This window comes from Myxine glutinosa, chromosome 4, assembly GCF_964187855.1.
Source record: "Myxine glutinosa chromosome 4, kmMyxGlut1.1, whole genome shotgun sequence".
NCBI classification, from domain to species: domain Eukaryota; kingdom Metazoa; phylum Chordata; class Myxini; order Myxiniformes; family Myxinidae; genus Myxine; species Myxine glutinosa.
Window position 1 is genome coordinate 177,211,117 of NC_136264.1, and position 18,196 is coordinate 177,229,312.

Genomic DNA, 18,196 nt, shown 5'->3' on the forward strand with positions numbered 1-18,196 from the left:
CTAACCGCTAAGCTAACACCATGCTGATGTTCAATATTGCCACCATATTGGTATACGTGCCACCATATAACATATTGCCACCATATTGCCACCAATATTGCCACCACCACCAAGCAAATCCAACCGAATGCCGATTGACTGAGAGGTCGTACGCACTCAAGAAGCCATGACACTGCAGAAAAGGACTTCTGTGACTCCATGGGACTGACTCAATATGCAAACTTTCTGACCCAGATTTCTGCCAATGGCAAATCCTCCATTCTGGATCTGGTAATGACGAATGACAAACTTCTCACATTTTCTGTTCCTCCACTGTTCCACTTGATCAATTTGATCATGTTCTTGTGAGTCAATGTGTCCCTGCATTGCGGAGGTGGCTCTCTGACAACAGCCAGTCAGACGATTCACTCAGGGTGACTGGCAGGGACTGCAAGCTGCCATCTCATTTCAGGACCAGTCCTTTAATATCTGTCGCCCCCGATATCAATGCCATATGGGATGTCTTCAGCAAATGTCTATCATGCACATATTTATCCCATCTCGTGTGCAGTTACCATAATCCATCCTTTCCTCTCTGGTCGTGGTATATTGAAATCCAGTGGTGAGTCAGTTGCCTCCAAACGTCTTGCGTTCTTTTTAATGGAAGACAAATCCAACCGAAGCAATCTCAGGTCATTTCACAAAGCCCACAAGTACAGTATGTGTCTACTCTCAGGAGAGCCAGAAAACATCTGGCCATCCTTAATGCTGACCCCTCCGACCGGACTCCTTGGCGCCTTGTCAAGCCTGCCTTCGGTGCATGCTTCTTCTTCATCCTTCGTTGAACTTCAAATGACAGCTGGCTCTGCTCGTGAAAAATTTCAAGGGGGAACGGAGGATTGAAGAAAAATAATTCAATTATTCGGGTACTTTAAAAGTCAGTGGTTGTTTATTTATACACATTTCCGTGTGTATACCGAACTCACTGATCTAAATATCACTGGATCACTGCTTTGCTGAAAAAATTGCTGAAAGCAAAAAAGATCCACCTCCCGCCATTTTGGTACTCACCTAAATATTCTGTCAAAAAAAACTCAGTTTATTTAAAAACCTGCTCCTCGTACTCATTAGAACATCAAAAAGCCCTACAAAAAATAAAAACAAAGTTTATTTAAAAACCTGCTTTAAAAACCTGCCTGTATGGATCACACCGTCAGGAATCTACAACTCCCGGATGCTAATACGGATAACACCGTCAGGGATTAGAACAACGCGTAAAATGTGTAAAACACGGGGGTGTGTAAGTGTGTTCCATTAACGATCAGTTTGTAGAGCGCTTGCCATTCCTTATCAACCGTTTCGTTGGAGTGTTTGCTTGAGCGCTATACAAGCTGCTTGGTAATGGAACACACGGCACACCCCTGGGGACTGAAGTAGTGAAGTGTGTTCAGGTACGGTACCAAGTTTGTAATTACCTAATTTATTTTATTTTTATTTATCTATTTACTAGCATAAGTCCGTGGTTAAAAAAAACCACGATATAAAAAAATTTAAAAAGTAAAGATCAAGGCAGCGGTCTGTAGCCTATTCACCGCCCGGGTTCATTTTTTTTTTTAATGTTAAAAAAGCAGTTTTCCTATCGGTTTCGATGAATTTTAAACAACTCTTACGAAGTCATTTTTTCTTTCTGAGGAGCATTTCCATATTTCAGGGTGTGTGGGAGTAGACAACATTTATTAAAGCAACACGAAAGTATTGTACTGTACATACAGTGTATCGATTTTTGTACAAGACGGCGAACGAGCGTGCGGCTTCCGGTTTATCAACAGTATTGATCGAAGCAGTGTCAATCGATAATCTGTTTTCATTTTTTTTAACCATTAAGCGAGAATTCCGTTCACACTCAGCGCACGAGTCCCTCCCGCCGGAAGTAGTGCGCAGGGCGACGTCTCGCTGTGGGTCCGTGGCTCCGTGCGCATGATCTCCCTTTCATTGCTATTGCTATGGCGAAGCGCGGCAATCCTGCGGGCTTAGAAGCTTCGGCGATATCTCTGCTGAGCAGAGCGGTGGAGCTCGACACGGCCTCTCGATTCCAGGAGTCGTTGATCTGCTATCAAGAGGGCATCCAGTTGTTGATGGACGTGATTAAAGGTGATTGATACGAATCACACAAGATTCTGACGTTGCACTGTCCAGCATGGGTGAGCGTGTGCTCCAATCAGCTAGTATTGCTTGCCAAGCTAGCCGTTCCTTAGCATCCGTTTCGTTGGAGTGCTTGCCTGAGTGCTTAAGCCGCTTGGCGAGCGCTCTACAACCTGCTTGCTTATGGAACACACCCATGGTCTGCAGGCGAACTGTTTTATGTTTTTTATTTAATTACTATTATTATTTTAAATAAACCATGAAATTGGGTTTTTGCTTTTCGTAGAGACGACGGATGCTGCCAAGAGAAGCCGCTACCGACAGAAAATATCCGACTACATGGATAGAGCAGAACAGATCAAAACACAAGTTTGTAAACTAAAAGAAGGTTTGTTTATGGATTAATAAGTGTGTGTGTGTTGCTTGATATATCCACAATTTGGGTTTTAGAAGGTGGAACGGAGTGCTCCCAGTACTCCAAGTATCCACCCCCGCTTCAGTGAAGGAATGCGATTCCTTGGGCGAAGTTGCGAAGTTGTTTTGTTCTAATGGCTCTTTTCAGGATCGTCATTGAGCCCCGTACACTGTAGTTCACTCACTGAGCGTCACTGAGCCCCGTACACTGTAGTTCACTCACTGAGCGTCACTGAGCCCCGTACACTGTAGTTCACTCACTGAGCGTCACTGAGCCCCGTAAACCTCTAACTGTAGTTCATTTGTGGCAATGTTCCCAGGGATCGTTTTTAAGATCTCTGCGAGTTTCTTCGTTGTCATTCCTGTTGCCCCAATTATCACGGGTACAATTTTGACGCTCTTCAGTTTCCAGGATCTTTTCACTTCATTCTTGAGGTCTTGGTATTTGAACTTTTTCTTTATTTCGGCATTATTTAGGCCAAAATTGATCAGCAATGCTGAGTACTAATATCTCAATCAGCAATGCTGTCTTTTCCTTTTTGTTCCAGTGTACAATGTCCGGTCGCAATGCTTTGTTCTTTATGTTCACGCTCGATGGGATCATCAGGTCATATGTGATCATTATGTCCATGTTTTCAATGATTACTTTTGGTTCATGTTTCCATGAGTTTTGTGGAACTGTGATATTCAAATTTCTGCATATGTGCTCGTGGATTACTCTCCACACCTTTTTGTGCCTTTGAGTGTACAGCTGTTCTGACATGAGTTTTTTACATCCCGATAGGAGGTGACTCATGCTTTCTGTTTCTACATTGCAGAACCGACACTTGACGGATTGACCCAGTCCCACGATCTTTTAAAGCCGTTCGTGTAGTGTCCTTGGTCTTGGGCATTAATAATGATTCGATATCCATCCCAGTTGATCTGACCTCTTAGCCATTCCAGTGATCCTTCTTTGTTTATCTGTCCAACTCTTTTTTTTTTTTTCCCTGCTCTTTTGTCTTTCTCCCAGTTGTCACTATATATCTGGTGTTATTGCTTCTTATATTTTTATTTTGTCTTTTTTTTCAATTGTTGGGGCTGTATTCATTGCCGTTTCGGTTTGGTGTGCAACATGCTTGTACACAAATTGTATTTGGTAGTCTGTTGAGATTTCAACATACTCTGCTAATCCTACAGTCAACGCTCTGTGCACTTGATTGAGTTCCATCAGGCCACCTCCTCCTTCTTTCTTCAGCAGGTACATTCTTGGGATGCACTGATTTTTGTGGATAACAAGGAGTTTCCTTGTTTTGATATTTAGTTTTTAGCTCACCTGGGACGAAGTTCAGGGGAACTTAGGCGATGGCGCATCGTCAGTCCATCCATCCATAAACACTTGAAACTTCTTCTCCGAAACTGCTGAAGGGATTGTGACACAACTTGGCACAAATTATATTTGTTGTGTTACGACTAAAGTTTTTTTTTTGTTGTTTTTTTTTGGATACATAATCGAGGCTCGTGAAAGAGCTAACATTTATCACACAAACAAATCAAAGACAAACAAACAAAGTATATAAAAAGGGGTGCGGTAGACAAGATGGGGAGAGAAGGGGAAGCACATAAACACAACATTTGTGAGGGACATCGGGAATGTGTGGGAGGGAGAGGGCTTGGGGGGAGGCGGCGTGGGAAGTGGGGGGGGGGGGGGGGGGAAGGTGGGAGAAGTATAAAACACAAGGACACCAAGGCCTTCCAGGAAAGAAGTTGGTATTTCAAAAAAGAGGATTTGGGATGAAATTAGCGGGGGTAGAAAAGATCAAGGTTTTGGATGGGGGAAGATAAGAGATGGTGGTGAACAGCTGTTTTAAAGACCTGGAGGGAGGAGTGGGATTGAAGGGAGTGGTGGAGTTTGTTCCAGAGGCGGGAGAAAAGAGGAATGAAAGAGTGAAGGTGAGCAGAGAGTCTTGATTTTGGCAGTTTAACCATAAGTTCGTTCACAGCATCAAAAACATCAGGGTTAAAAGGGGTCTACCGGGGGTCAAAGTGCATCCAGGTTTGACCCCCCAAAATAGATATTTGCTTTCTTCTCTGAAACTACACATACAATTCCAATGAAACTTGACCACAACATTCTTTTCATCACCCATGATATAGCAACATTTGTTCCTGGCATTTACAAAATTGGGGTCTAAGGCAGTCTATGGGAGGGGGGTGGGGGGGGATTGCCCTCTAAAATAGGTATTTTTTTGTTTGTTTGTGTAAAGTCCTATGATTATGTTAGTGATTCTACATGCTGCACTTCTAGCAACAATTCAAATTGGTTTAAAATACCTTTAGTCAGTGTAGTGTACTGTTTATTCTACCAGGTGAGCACCAGGGTTATCGTCCCTATGTTTTGATATCCGCTTATGGCTAGTTTACAATCCGCAGCTTTACTGGAACACTGGTACTGCTCATTGGTTTATGGTTTTCATTTTGTTTTTTGGGGTGAGATATGTTTTCAGGATGAGCCTCGTTCTATGCAGGTTTACTTTGGTAATCGTTTTGCACATTTTTATGACAAATTTGGTGGTTCTCTTCTACTCCAAAGATGCTTTGTTGTCTAGCTTCCTGTATTGTTGTATCGATGTCGATTTTTATGTTGTCTTTTTTTGTTGATCTACCTTTCCTGAATGAGCACTTGGCACACTTATCTAGGCCAAATTCCATTTGGATGTCGTTGGAGAACCATTTCAATAATTTCAGTTTTGGCTTTTTTTTTTTTTCCGGTGCAAAGAGTTTGAAATCATCCATGTACAGTAGATGTGTCACCTTTCTTATTTCTTTGGACGTTCTTTTATTGGATGTTAGGGTGTATCCGTGTCCTTGCTCATTAATGAGGTTACCTAGTGGGTCCAGGGCCTGGCAAAACAGGAGAGGTGAAAGGCCTTCTCCTTGGAAGATCCCACGTCGTACCTTTACTCCTGGTATTTCAATCATTCCTTCTGAGTGCTGTAGGATTAGTGTGGTATTCCATAGATCCATGGCTTTCTCAATCAATTTGATTATTTGGGGATTTATCTTGCACATTTGCATGCACTTTTTCATCCATGTATGTGGGACACTGTCAACAACTTCTTATAGTCTATCCATGCTGTGGACAATTTGGTGGTTCTTGTATTGCAATTTTAGAGTATGGCCTTGTTCAGTAATAGGTGATCTATTGTTCTATAACATTCTCTCTTGCATCCCTTCTGTTCTGCCCCTCGACCTCCTTGGTGTGTTCGGTGGTGGTACATTGTTTCTGTGATGATTCCTGTTAAAAGTTTGTATGTTGTTGGTAGACAGGTTATGGGCCGGTGTTTGTGGTATAGTTGGGTCTCTTCAAATTTTGGGATGAGGAAGGTGTTACCTTCTGTGAGCCAGTCATCAATTTCCTGATACGCTTGAATAAGTTAATTGAATGCTCAAGCGTAGTGAACGTGGAGAGCATCAAATTGCTTTAACCAGAAGTTTGGGATCCCAGCTGGGCCAGGGCTTTTGAAGTTTGCCATCTTTGACAGTTGTTGTCTTATCTTTTCTGCATCAATTATTACTGGGTGCATTTTCTCAAGATGTTGCTTCTTCTCTTCCAGGTGTCGGATCCATTGTGCCTCCTTATTGTGTTCTTTTCGATCTTCATAAATTCCTTTCCAGAATCGTTATTGTGGGTGTGTTTGTGTTTTTTGTACCCCCTAACTTCATACGGTAGCAAGGCACAGATCGAGTCCTAAAACCGCACGTTGGCTGCACGACCTGTTGGCAACAAATGTAGTCTCCCACATGAATGCATTGTCGCTGCCCTGCTGAGCACCAGTTGGGAAGTGGGGGTACAGTCAGGCGAGATAAATTAAACAAATGCCCTTCCTCCCATCAATAAAACATGACGCTGACATCATGTGCATATGTAAATCTCACCACATGACCTACAAACTAGGATGGCTTTTGCTGGACCTGAGTGACCCTGCGCCATCTCATAGTCAGGGTCGGAAGGGCAGTTTTTTGTTTGAGAACTTTTATTTTTTATTTTCCAACAGGATTGTGCAGTGGTAGTTCGTGCACATGTCCTTGAGCTGTCCGGTCTGGGTTTGATTCCTAACCTGACTATAAATTGTCCGATTGGTGCTTCCCAGGCAGGGTGCTGCACAACAAAGTGTGCCGTCCTTTGGACGAACATTACGCTGGGTGTTACATCTGCTTGCATTAGTTGGATGTTAAATATCCCTTGGTGTATTTCACGAAGAGTAGGCGAGTAACATGACCCCAACCTTTGTTCCTCGTGCAAGTTCTGTTATTTACAATATTGAATAATGCCAAATTTTCTTGCCACCAACATTTAATTCTTACGTGGATTGTGATGTAATAGGTCTGTCCTGTAATGTGATCAGCCTTTACACATCCTGCTCCATTTCACTTTTGTGCCATATTTATTTTTCAGCGGGCAGGTATCACGAGCAGATCAAAATACCGGATAATGGAATTGGTTACAGCTACAGCAAGCTATTTCAGCCATACCTCGACAATACACTGAAAGAAGTGTGGGTGAATGACCCTTATGTCAGACAAATCCATCAGGTTTGTGAGACAACCCTGTCATTCTCATCATATCATAGCCATTTGCATTGTAAACTGAAGGATATTTCTTGTCAGTTGAACATGCCAATAAAACATGCTACTCCTGCTTTTAACAATTAATTTTTTTAAGGATGGAGCATTCACAAACTTTTCATACTTTTATAATAGGTAGCGCCAACTATTACCATACAATGTTACTAATATTACACTTTACCCTAAAGGATTAATGTCAACAATGACCATCAATATCTCTTGTATTAGTTTTCATTTTTTAGAAGGTAAGACAAAAATAACCCAGCGATATTTCTGGATTTCCTCCCAAGATCGATATATATATTGTTACGGGTGACAGGGCTGAGGACCGGAGTCCCAAACGTCACTCTCGAGTAAGTGTGTTACAGGGTGACTAATGTCAGCGACCCATGGTCCTATCCCCTGCCCGCCGGGCCAAGGCCCGCAAGCTGACCGAGCAGTTGTTGGAAGCTTGAACTTTTGGCTTAGTGCAAGGAGTTTAAACTGCCACACTGGTGGCTCAGGGGAGCCTGCAACCCGATCCGAAAAATGTCAATCAAACAAAATGAAATTTACTTCAAAAATTGCAAAATGATACAATAAGCAAATCATATAAGTATGACTACAGACTATTTGCTTATATTCTGAATGGAATTGAAATGAAACGGGAGATGAGGATGGGAATGGAATGTGGTGGAGGGGGGAGGAGGGAAAGAAGGGGGGAGGAGGGGAAGAAGGGGGAGGGAGGGGGGGTTGGGGGAGTGGAGGGGGAAAGGGAGGTAGTGGGAGGAGGAGGGGCTGAGGTGAGGGGGTAGTGGGAGGGGGGGGGGTGGGGGGGGGGGGAGGCAGCACTATCGAGCAAAATCCCCAAAAACTTTTTTTTTCAAAAAAAACCTCTTTTTTTTCAAAAAAAACCTTTGGCCAAAAACACTCCCAGGTACTCGCTGATGAACCTCTGAAAGTTTGACGAAGATCCGTTCAGCTATCTCTGAGAAAAATGGTGACAGACAGACAGACATCTCTGTTATATAGTAGATTGATGGCGGTAAATTTCCAGAAAAAGGTTTTTTTCCTACAACCTTTAAAATCTTGATTTTATTTATATTGAATTATATACTTTAACACTGCAGAACACAAAGCCTTTTGCCACTTTCAAAAACCTGTTTAACAGTAAGTCAACAAAATATTGTTGCGTTTTATGATGGTAGGTAGGATTATATAGGAATAGAATGGACCGTGTGAAGCGTAGGAGCATTTCAATATAATAAGTAGGGAAAATATAGCTTAAGGTTGTGTTTACATGTGCATCATACGGGGGGGGGGGGGGGGGGGGGGTGTGACACCGTGTTATTTAGCAGTAGGGATTAAAGATAATCTCCCCTGTTTGTAATACCCTCTGTGGCCATTCCTAACATTTATGGCATCAGCCGGCCAAGTATGACATCACCTGGCCAAGTTATTCATGCTCCACTGGAAACGATAAGGCAAAGGCCTGCTTCGGAGAGGAGCTAAAATGGTTTGATGGTCGGGGGACAGGACCGGCAAGCCACCCCCCCCTCCCGAGTGATGCGGTCTGATGGCGCGGCGAGGGCGAAACAAGAGGCGTGGCGAGGGCGAAGCAAGAGGCTTCGTAGAAGAAGGTTCGAGACGAGAGCGTTTTTATGTGGTGACCGAGAGGAGGCTTGTGCTGCAGGGCGTGTTTTTTTCTTTTTCTTTCCCTGAGATGATGATTTATTGTTTATTTATCACACAAAAGAACAGAAGATTTTTTAGTGTTGGACGGCTGAAGAGAAAGAGGGCCGTCTCCCTTGCTCGCCTCACTCCCGGGCGCTCCTGGCGCCTTCGACACGTGGCTTTGGCCGCCATTTAGTCTACTTGCCAGCAATGTGAACCCGGAAATGTTGAGTACCCCAAAGTTTTAAGTTAGAAATGTACAGTATGGGTCCCCAGCACTTAGAAACTGCCGGATGCTAACTTGCATATGTTGGGCAATTAGCAAAATTAGCATTAATAGCATTAACCCTATCAAACATAGGCCTGGGACACTGAAATTTCTGTTTCGCTCTATTGCTCCACTTTTATTAACAGGTATTAGAGGTAACAAAGGCAAGTACCATACCAAACTAGAATAATATGACTATGGGTAAATAATATCCTCAAAATTAAAACACAAGTATACCCAAAATTATCAGAGCTGAAAAATATGTGCACTAGTTACACAACATAAAACTTCCATCAAGAAAGAGCGTCTTGCACTTCTACTACTCTGCACTGTTATAAAGCATATCCTCATCATAAAACTCATCCTCATCGTCTTCATCTTCTTCTCCTGACTCTACATTCTTGTCATATTGCTCTTCTTGCTGTGAGTGTGTGAGTGTGTTGCAACATGTACTATCAGAGCCTTTGCAGAAGCAGTAGCTGGTACAGGCCAGGCCTGCAGCTACGCAGCTGCACTTTGCTGTTAAACAGGGCTTTAACCCAGCTTTGCAGCTACAGCTGATCATTTCCAACACGGCAGGAGGAGTAACGGGGCTTGCATCCAGGATGGGCATGATGACTTCCTCTCCCTTCTCGTCTTCCTTCTTATTCCATCCAAACTCTGTTATGTCCACGGCTGGTGGGTCAGGGCAGTCTGCTGCTTTCCAAAGCAGCACCTGTAGATGGGCACGCCGTCCATGGAGGAGAGCGTTGCGCTCTGTAGGAGGCAGTGTCCAGTGCTGGGGGGGTTTTGTGCTTTCGGTAGATGTTATATCTGGCGACGTTCAGAGATGCCGACTCACTCTCGTTGTACAGAGCCAGGAAGAAACCACTCACTGCCTCTGTAATCTGTAAATCAGTAGCTCCCTCCTCTCCGATGAAGTGAAGCAGGTCAGCAGGTACTACTCTCATGGCCTTGAGTGCGGACACCTTCCCTTTCCCCGCGGGATAGGAGGTGGTGTCACATCCGGAGAGAGCATGCATAGCCAGGATGGAGCGACACTGCGCATCGAGATTCTCTACTGTCGAATTGATGTTGAGAATAGTGCCATCCCATCTCTCCATCTGCAGGTTACATGTGATACCCACCTTCCAGCACCAATAGACCATGAGTACGAAAACATCAGTGTCGTTGCTGAGAATGCGGACAGTTTCAGCTCCGCGACTGGCTGCATCCAACATGTATGAGATGAGGGAGACGTCAGCCTCGTCATGAGTGACAATACTGTCTGCTTTGCTGACCATCTTGATGTGATCTCCTATGCTGTGTGTGCACAGGAGCTCACCCAGTCTCCGTTTGTTTGTCTTGTTCTTCATCACTTTGTCGCGGCTAGGTAGAGGGGTTGTCAGTGAGAGTCGGTACTCTGTTGAGCTCTCCCCAGCTCTTCTCTGCCTCTCGTGGTCTTTGGCAGAGACTTGCTCATACCGGTCAAAGATGACAAATGTTTCGGTGATGTAGCGATTAAGCCGGCGCCCCATGCTGGCTGCGAGGTCAGCCACAGTGCCTGACGATGGCCACACCACGTGGTAGATGAGCTGCGATGCATCAACGAGTACAACATGTGGTGGGTGGGGATTGGGGGCAAGGATTCCAAGACGCTGGACGATCACAGACTTGTTACCCTTCCTGAGGCATCCATACTCATCGATGATGGATGCAGGGACCGGGCCGAGCTTGTAGTCAAAGAGGGCAGAGAGCTCCATTCTTCTCTTGCTCCCCACCACCAGCAGCCGAGCAAACAACGCCTCAAGGTCACATATGATCTTCGCATTGACCTTCACTCTTTTTTTGGTGAATGTCATTGTCACCACCTTATTTGAGATGGGCACATGAAATCTCTCAGGAAGTGATGAAGAGAACAGTGTGCTCATGTCCTGTCCGATCTTCAATGCATCTTGCACATTCACCTTTTCATCTGCCACCTGGCCATTTATGAAATGGTGGAGGGTCGTGGTCTCTATGGTGAGTGGATGGGAGTTTTCCTGTAGCATTCAAACAGAGCAATAGAGCGAAACAGAAATTTCAGTGTCCCAGGCCTATGTTTGATAGGGTTAATGCTATTAATGCTAATTTTGCTAATTGCCCAACATATGCAAGTTAGCATCCGACAGTTTCTAAGTGCTGGGGACCCATACTGTACATTTCTAACTTAAAACGTTGGGGTACTCAACATTTCCGGGTTCACAAGAGGGCTCTATAGGCTTGGCAAGTAGACTAATTAATCTTTCCAGGCTTCTGGCTTCGACAACTGCCGACCTTCTCCAGGATCCATTTGGTCCAGCCTAAGAGTCGGGGCGTGACTTATTTTCTTACCTGACCATGTGTGTGTTTCTGTGTCTGTGTGGAGGATCCTCAAGTATCCCTGCTGGTAGTATTTTTACCTCAGCACTTCTTTTATTTATTCACATTCCACGCCTTATTTTATTGTAAATAATTATTGTTACGTTTTTGTTGTGTTGTTGTTGGTTGGGTTCGGAATAAACCCGTGTGTTCGTGATAATAAACACTTCATGGTTCTTCGGTCCCGCGCACGCAATAACCGCCAAAACTGGAGATCGCTGCAGGAGTTAAAGCTGGTTCGGCTCGTCCGTCCTCGGCTCGGTGGTAATCAGCCGTGGACATGACAATATTACGGCATTTTACGTCATCACGACCAATCAAATTTGCTCCTCACAGATCCTCCCTTTTTCTCGAGTCTGCATGGAGTAAGGTGTTCTATAAACTCTATATTTCTATCTGCATGTGTCTCAGACTTTACCATACAATTATGTTAATATAAGGGCAACTAAATAAATATTATATACTTTATACAAACTTCGTATAAAAATCAAATGATTTTAACATGATCCAAAAATGCAATTTCATCCTTCCCATAAATAACGATCACCTTGGTGACAATTTTTGTGTTAAATGAAGGCAACCTTGAGAACCGATTTAGCAAGGTTTTTTGCAGTTAGATTTTGCTAATTGTATAAGCAATATTGGTAATTATATTTTAGCAATTTGGGAGGAAAATAAAACGGTTGTCCAAGATGGAACAGCCTATTTTAATCCTGGGATATTATTTCATGCTCTGTAGGATGTATCATACATAGATACTGTATTTGACTACCACCCACCATTTTCTATTCCAGGTAACAAATCTTCAGCGCTTTTGTGAAATGCTTCTTAAAGGACCTGCCAAAGTGAAGATCATCAATCTTCTGACCACACATGATGTAATAAGAACTTATTTATTCTTTCATTTCTCATTGAAAATGCATCCATGCATGTCCAATGCATCTTAAAGCATGCACCCAAGCATGTCCAATGCATCCTAAAGCATGCATCCATGCATGTCCAATGCATCTTAAAGCATGCACCCATGCATGTCCAATGCATCTTAAAGCATGCACCCATTCTTTCTCCAAAGAAGTGTACGGTTTATACTGCAATTGCCTGTGGTGGGAATAGTACTGAGGGGTACACATGGTCAACTTAATCCTTAAGTTTATATGGCCTGTTCTTTCAAAGTGTTTTTGTGTCCAAGTAAATGCAGAGATCAGTAGTAGGAAGATAATCAACATAATTTGGAAAGTGAAGGAGGTGGAGTACAGTGTGACACGCATGCAGTTATCAACTCGCAAATGCCCCACCAAAGTTTCATGAAGATTAACAAATATGGATAGGCCTATATATGTACGAGGGTTGCCCAAAAAGTTTTGCAACACAATTTTTTTTATTGCTCGTAATTTATTATAGAATTATTTGAACATACTCGTAGGATAACTAGATGGATTTATTACTCATTTTTCTACATAACCTCTGTCAACTTCAACAGCCTTGTGCCAGCGAGAAACAATAGCATGTATCCCCTTCTTGCACCAGTCTGAATCTTGCACTCGCAGCCACTTCTTCAATAACCTCGTCATCACTTCCAAACCTTTTCCCACGGATGGCATCTTTGAGGGCCCCAAAGAGGTGGAAATCTGAGGGAGCAAGATCTGGGCTGAAGGGTGAGTGGGGAGGAACAGTCCATCCGAGTTTTGTGATTGCTTCTTGCGTTTTCAAACTTGTGTGTGGTCGAGCGTTGTCGTGTTGAAGGAGGATTTCAGCAACATTTTTGTGAGGTCGAACTCTCCTAAAACGCGTCTGCAATTTTTTAAGAGTTTGAATGTACAGATCTGAGTTTATGGTTTGACCACGTGGCATAATGTCTACCAAAATCACCCCTTCTGCATTCCAAAAAACAGTGGCCATGACTTTCCCTGCTGAAGGGGTAACCTTAAACCTCTTCCGATGAGAATTTGGATGATGCCATTCCATTGACTGTCTTTTGGTCTCCGGTTCAAAGTGATGGATCCATGTTTCATCCCCAGTGATGATCCGTGATTAAAAATCTTTCACAATCGGCTTTCACCATCTTTCCATATATCAGCCTCGTAACGAGAGAGCGAATCTGAACACACCTCTTTCCGCAAAGTTTTATGATCGTCGGTTAGACTTCGCGAAACCCAACGTGCACACATCTTTGAATGTCCTAAGGCATCAAGAATGTTGTTCATACTTCCCCTGGATACTGAGAGCTCACTTGCAGGCCTTCTGGTTGTAATCTATCGGTCCTTTTGAATGAGTTCATCAGCGCGTTGAAGCAACGCCTGGCGTGACTGCCGTTTTTGGCCGGCCAGAGCGAGGAGCATCGCTGAGCTCCGCTTGGCCTTTCTCAGAACCCGCAATTCATGAAGCCCAACGATTAACAGTGCTTTATCAACAGCATTGACTCAGCATACATTTTTTTTTTTAACCGCCTGTGAATGTTCGTAACCGATTCCTTCTCCGCCACAATAAATTAAATTACAAGCCATTGTTTAAAACGCTCATCACCACACAGCGCCATTTTGACGAACCCCTGCACATGCGCTGGAAAATGTATTGTTCCGCGGCGCTGCAATAGTAAGCGGGACATTCAAAATGAACCACAGAATAAGTTGCAGACATTTCCTGTTGATTTTGACTGAAGTGTAGAAATTGTTGCAAAACTTTTTGGGCAACCGTCGTATTTTTCAGTTCTGTGTTTTACGTACTTGAGGCACCATCTTGCATAACAACTGGACCATACTGCAGCCATGGAATGCCAATCATACAAGGGGATGATGTTGGTTAGAGATGGTTGTGAGCTAATACTTAATGGATTTGTAAGTCTTGCTTAGTATACTTGAGTATACTTGCATTGAAGCGAGTATTAAATGTTTGATCATGCTCCTGATCTGTACCTTATATTATGTAACTAGAAAGAGCAATCAGAGATTGCAGACCCTTGCCAGGATGTTTTCTGTGGTTTTTAAGGCTTTTGTGTTAAAACAAATATGGCGGCCAAACTACATGACCGATGACGTCATTATTTTTTTCTCCACCAATTTATGCCTACATGACGCTCAAGAAATTTCATCTTGAGAGAGATTGATTGATCTGATCTTGATTTAATCTCTCAGAGAGCCTCCTCAGTGTTGACGAGTCTGGCATTTCACTCAGGTCAACTGGCACGATCTTCAAGCAGCCATCAGTCATCTGGACTGGTCTCCCATCTCTACCGCCTCTGACATCAACTTATCCTGGGAATTCTTCCAAAGTAAATTGCTCTCTCTCATGCACAGATTTATCCCATCTCGTCTTCAGTTGTCGTACCCTTCCTCCCGTCCATGGTACACGGAATCTTGTAGTGAGGCTGTTGCCCAGAAACAACTTGCCTTCATCTCCTGGAAAGCAAATCCAACGGAAGGAAATCTCATTTCCTTTCACAAAGCCTGAAACGAGTGTGTGTCCACCCTCAGGAGAGCCAGGAAACAATATATCTCCGTTCTCAAGACCGAACTCTCTTATCTGTCTCCCTCTTCCAAATCCTGGTGGCGTCTGGTCAAATCTGTTTCTGGTGTTTGTTCCCCCTCCATCCCCTTCCTTACCTCAAACGGCTACACGGCTGACTCCGCACGTGAAAAAGCTGAATGCCTCAACTCTGTGTTTGCCTCTAAATCTTGTGTCCCAAACCCATCCCTCTCTGTACCCACCGTACCCAGCTGCTGCTGGACTCTGTGTCCTTTCCACCTGACAAGGTGGAAAAGTTTGTCAACCCTCGACTCTGATTCTGCAACTGGACCTGACGGCATCAGCCCACGGGTCCTAAAATTCCTGTTCTTCCGCTCTTTCACTCCCTCTCTCTGTTCTCTTCACCCTCTCTTTTGCTCAAGGTCATCTGCCATCTGCGTGGAAATAGCCAACATCACCGCTTTGCACAAAAAAATGTGCAAAAACAGATCCTGGCAACTGCAGACCAATCAGCCTTCTCCCAATTATCAGCAAAGTCATGGAATCCATCATTGCCTCGAATATGAAATCTTTCCTCTTCTCCAATGGCTTGATCTCTGATCATCAATTTGGATTCAGACCAGCGCTGCTGGTCCCTGCTGGTCCCCCCCCCCTTTATACCCCCCACCCCAGCGCTATAGTTTCATGCACCCCCCCCCCCCCCCGTCCATCTTTAAATTCCTGGATCCGCCCCTGAGCATGGTACTCAGTGGAGCATCTTGACCTCAAAAATAATTAGTGGTTGCATTCAATGACCTGATATGCAAACCGTCTTCAAAGTTTAAGTTAATCGGATGAAAATTGACAATTTTAGAAATTCGGCCTATGTTGACATTTTGGTTTATGTTGAATGAATGAATGAATGATCGTTTTAAGGCCATTTTCCCCGCTAGAGCGGGCGTTAGCCTTGCGGGCTCCATGACAATAATGGTTCCCTGTTTGAGGCAATGTTTTTATGGCCGGATGCCCTTCCTGACGCCAACCCTTGGTCGCCTCTTACAATGTGCAGGGATACGGTGTACCTATTCTAAATCGGGGTACACACCGGGATCATTCATCCCAGCAAGCTGGTACTGAATTTGCCGACCTCGGAAGGATGACAGGCTGAGTCAACGCCCCTGGCGTTAATTCAGCCTTCCATGGCATGGCATTCCAAATGAACAAGAGACACAACGATAACATTGTAACAAAGTATATAACAATTAATACTAATAACATTACCACCAATAATAAGAGTAACGTCATTTGGCAATAATAATAATAACGAACCAACAATCCTCCCAGGCCTGCCCAACCTCATGATTGGTCCAATTTAGCAGAAATCCAGGATCCTAGGATCCATTCGAACCCAGGATCCTAGGATCCCAAGCCGGCATCCTAACCGCTAAGCCAACACCAGGCATGACCAGGTTTATGTTGACCTCAAAAATTTTTGGCGGTTGCTTTCAGTAAGGTGATATGAAAATCCTTTTCAAATTCCAAGTCAATCGGATGAAAATTAAGGATTTTAGAAGCTTGAAAAAAAAGTGGTTGACCTTTGGCCTATGTTGACCTTTTGGCCAATGTTGATCTCAAAAATAGTTGGTGGTTGAATTCAGTTAACTGATATGTAATTCTTTTTCAAATTTCAAGTCGATCGGATGAAAATTGAGGATTTTAGAAATTTGAAATTGTTGTTGACCTTGTTGAGTTTTTGGCCTATGCTGATCATTGGTGGTTGAATTCAGTTAGCTGAAATGAAAATCCTATTCAAATTTCAAGTCAATGAGATGAAAATTGAGGATTTTAGAAATTTGAAAAAGATAGTTGACCTTTGGCCTATGTTGGCCTTTTGGCCTATGTTGATCTCAAAAATAGTTGGTGGTTTAATTTGAAATCCTATTCAAATTTCAAGTCAATCGGATGAAAATTGAGGATTTTAGAAATTTGAAAAAGGTGGTTGACCTTTGGCCTATGTTGACCCTTTGACCCCCAAAATATATAGGATTTTGTCGGACCACGAACTCTACCATTTGGTAAAGTTTCGTGAAGATCGGTTTAAAATCATGTCCTGTAGGCAAGTACAATTGAGTGGACAAACAAACAAACAAACACAAACAAACACACACACAAACACACAAACCGGAGTGATCAACATACTTGCAAAAAATTTTTTTTTTTTTTGCCAAGTAACAAACAAACGGACTCAAATGCAATACCCTCTCCTCTGGCGAGGGTAATAATGTAGACGAGCCGAAACCCGTGGAACATCCACGGAAGGGAGGATGTGGTGTATGGATAGAGTGTACCATTTTGGATGGCATAGGGGATTTGCTTGTCCGAGTAAGAGTTAGGAAGAAAGATGAGAATGAAGAGTGCGTATATGAACAACGATCGCCGACACCGGCACAAATGCATGCTCTGGATTGTCCACTCAGTGGACGACTTGCTTTCGCCTTCGCCTGTCCAGTCAGCGGACGGCTTGCTTCGCCTTCGCCCAGCAGACGCCAATACGATGGCGTCGTAAGATGGCGTCGTATCGGCAGTTAATCGGATGCTTTTGGGCCCCAACGTCGGCTAATTCAGATTGTTCGAGTATGGCTGTACGTGATAAACAAAGAGCGCGGTTCGTAGATCGTAAATCCATTAGTGCCGTGGGCATCGGGTCATTGGGTGCGGCGTAAAAGGGATAACAAAGTCGAGTCCTTGCACTATTATTATATAGATACTGATGGTCTTGAGGGGTGAGGAAGTAAGCCACTTGTGGGAGGGTGCCTAGCCACAGCCCTGCTGTTGTAGCCACAGTATTATTGTGCCTGGCCTAGTTCTGGTTGTTTTGCAGTACTCAGGATATTGGCACACTAAGACTCTGGAAAGTAAGGCCATTTGGCTGAGATACTTCTTGTCGGGCACAATCATTACCTGGCATTTCTCAGGCATATGACTTAGTACTTGTCCCAAAGCTGAAGTGCAGTCACTGAAACGACTTTGTCCCAACATAATCCATCTTTCATGTTTTACCACATCAATGAGTTGAGCTTTTAAAGGCAGATGCTGCTTGGGAAGTCATCTCTAGTCCTTCAATACCTCTTGACAAGTTGCAAGAACTTCCTCTGCAACTCATTAGAGAATTGGTCTTCACTGTGGGCTCGCGATCCAGTAACCCATCCTTGTACAAGCTATGTTTCTAAATATTATCAACAACATCAAGGACATGGGCTTTTTTGCTTCTCACTAGGGCAGTTGGCCTTGCAGTTTTGTCATTATTACATA

At 43.7% G+C, this 18,196-nt stretch overlaps 2 protein-coding genes across 7 annotated transcripts in view; one reads left to right on the forward strand and one right to left on the reverse strand.

The window, feature by feature from the left end:
* Nucleotides 1-1,044, reverse strand: part of LRAT (lecithin retinol acyltransferase) — an 85,298-nt gene extending 84,254 nt beyond the window's left edge. Inside the window, exon 1 of the mRNA XM_078776746.1 lies at nucleotides 157-1,044. The gene's annotated coding sequence lies outside the window, so the exon portion shown is untranslated. The remainder of the gene's footprint in view (nucleotides 1-156) is intronic.
* Nucleotides 1,045-1,099: 55 nt separating this feature from the next.
* The window catches only part of MITD1 (microtubule interacting and trafficking domain containing 1), a 43,166-nt gene continuing 26,069 nt past the window's right edge, over nucleotides 1,100-18,196 (forward strand). For 3 of the 6 annotated variants that reach the window (XR_013623253.1, XR_013623254.1, XM_068114015.2), the window contains exons 1-4: nucleotides 1,686-2,180; nucleotides 2,408-2,509; nucleotides 6,974-7,110; nucleotides 12,238-12,321. Coding sequence is in view for 2 of the 6 variants with exons in the window: in XM_068114015.2 (XP_067970116.2) it covers nucleotides 2,177-2,180; nucleotides 2,408-2,509; nucleotides 6,974-7,110; nucleotides 12,238-12,321 (327 nt within the window). In the remaining 4 variants the exon portion in view is untranslated. Of the gene's footprint in view, nucleotides 2,181-2,407; nucleotides 2,510-6,973; nucleotides 7,111-12,237; nucleotides 12,322-18,196 lie in introns of all 6 variants that reach the window. The other 3 variants (XR_010984133.2, XR_010984134.2, XM_068114013.2) reach the window with 3 other exon arrangements.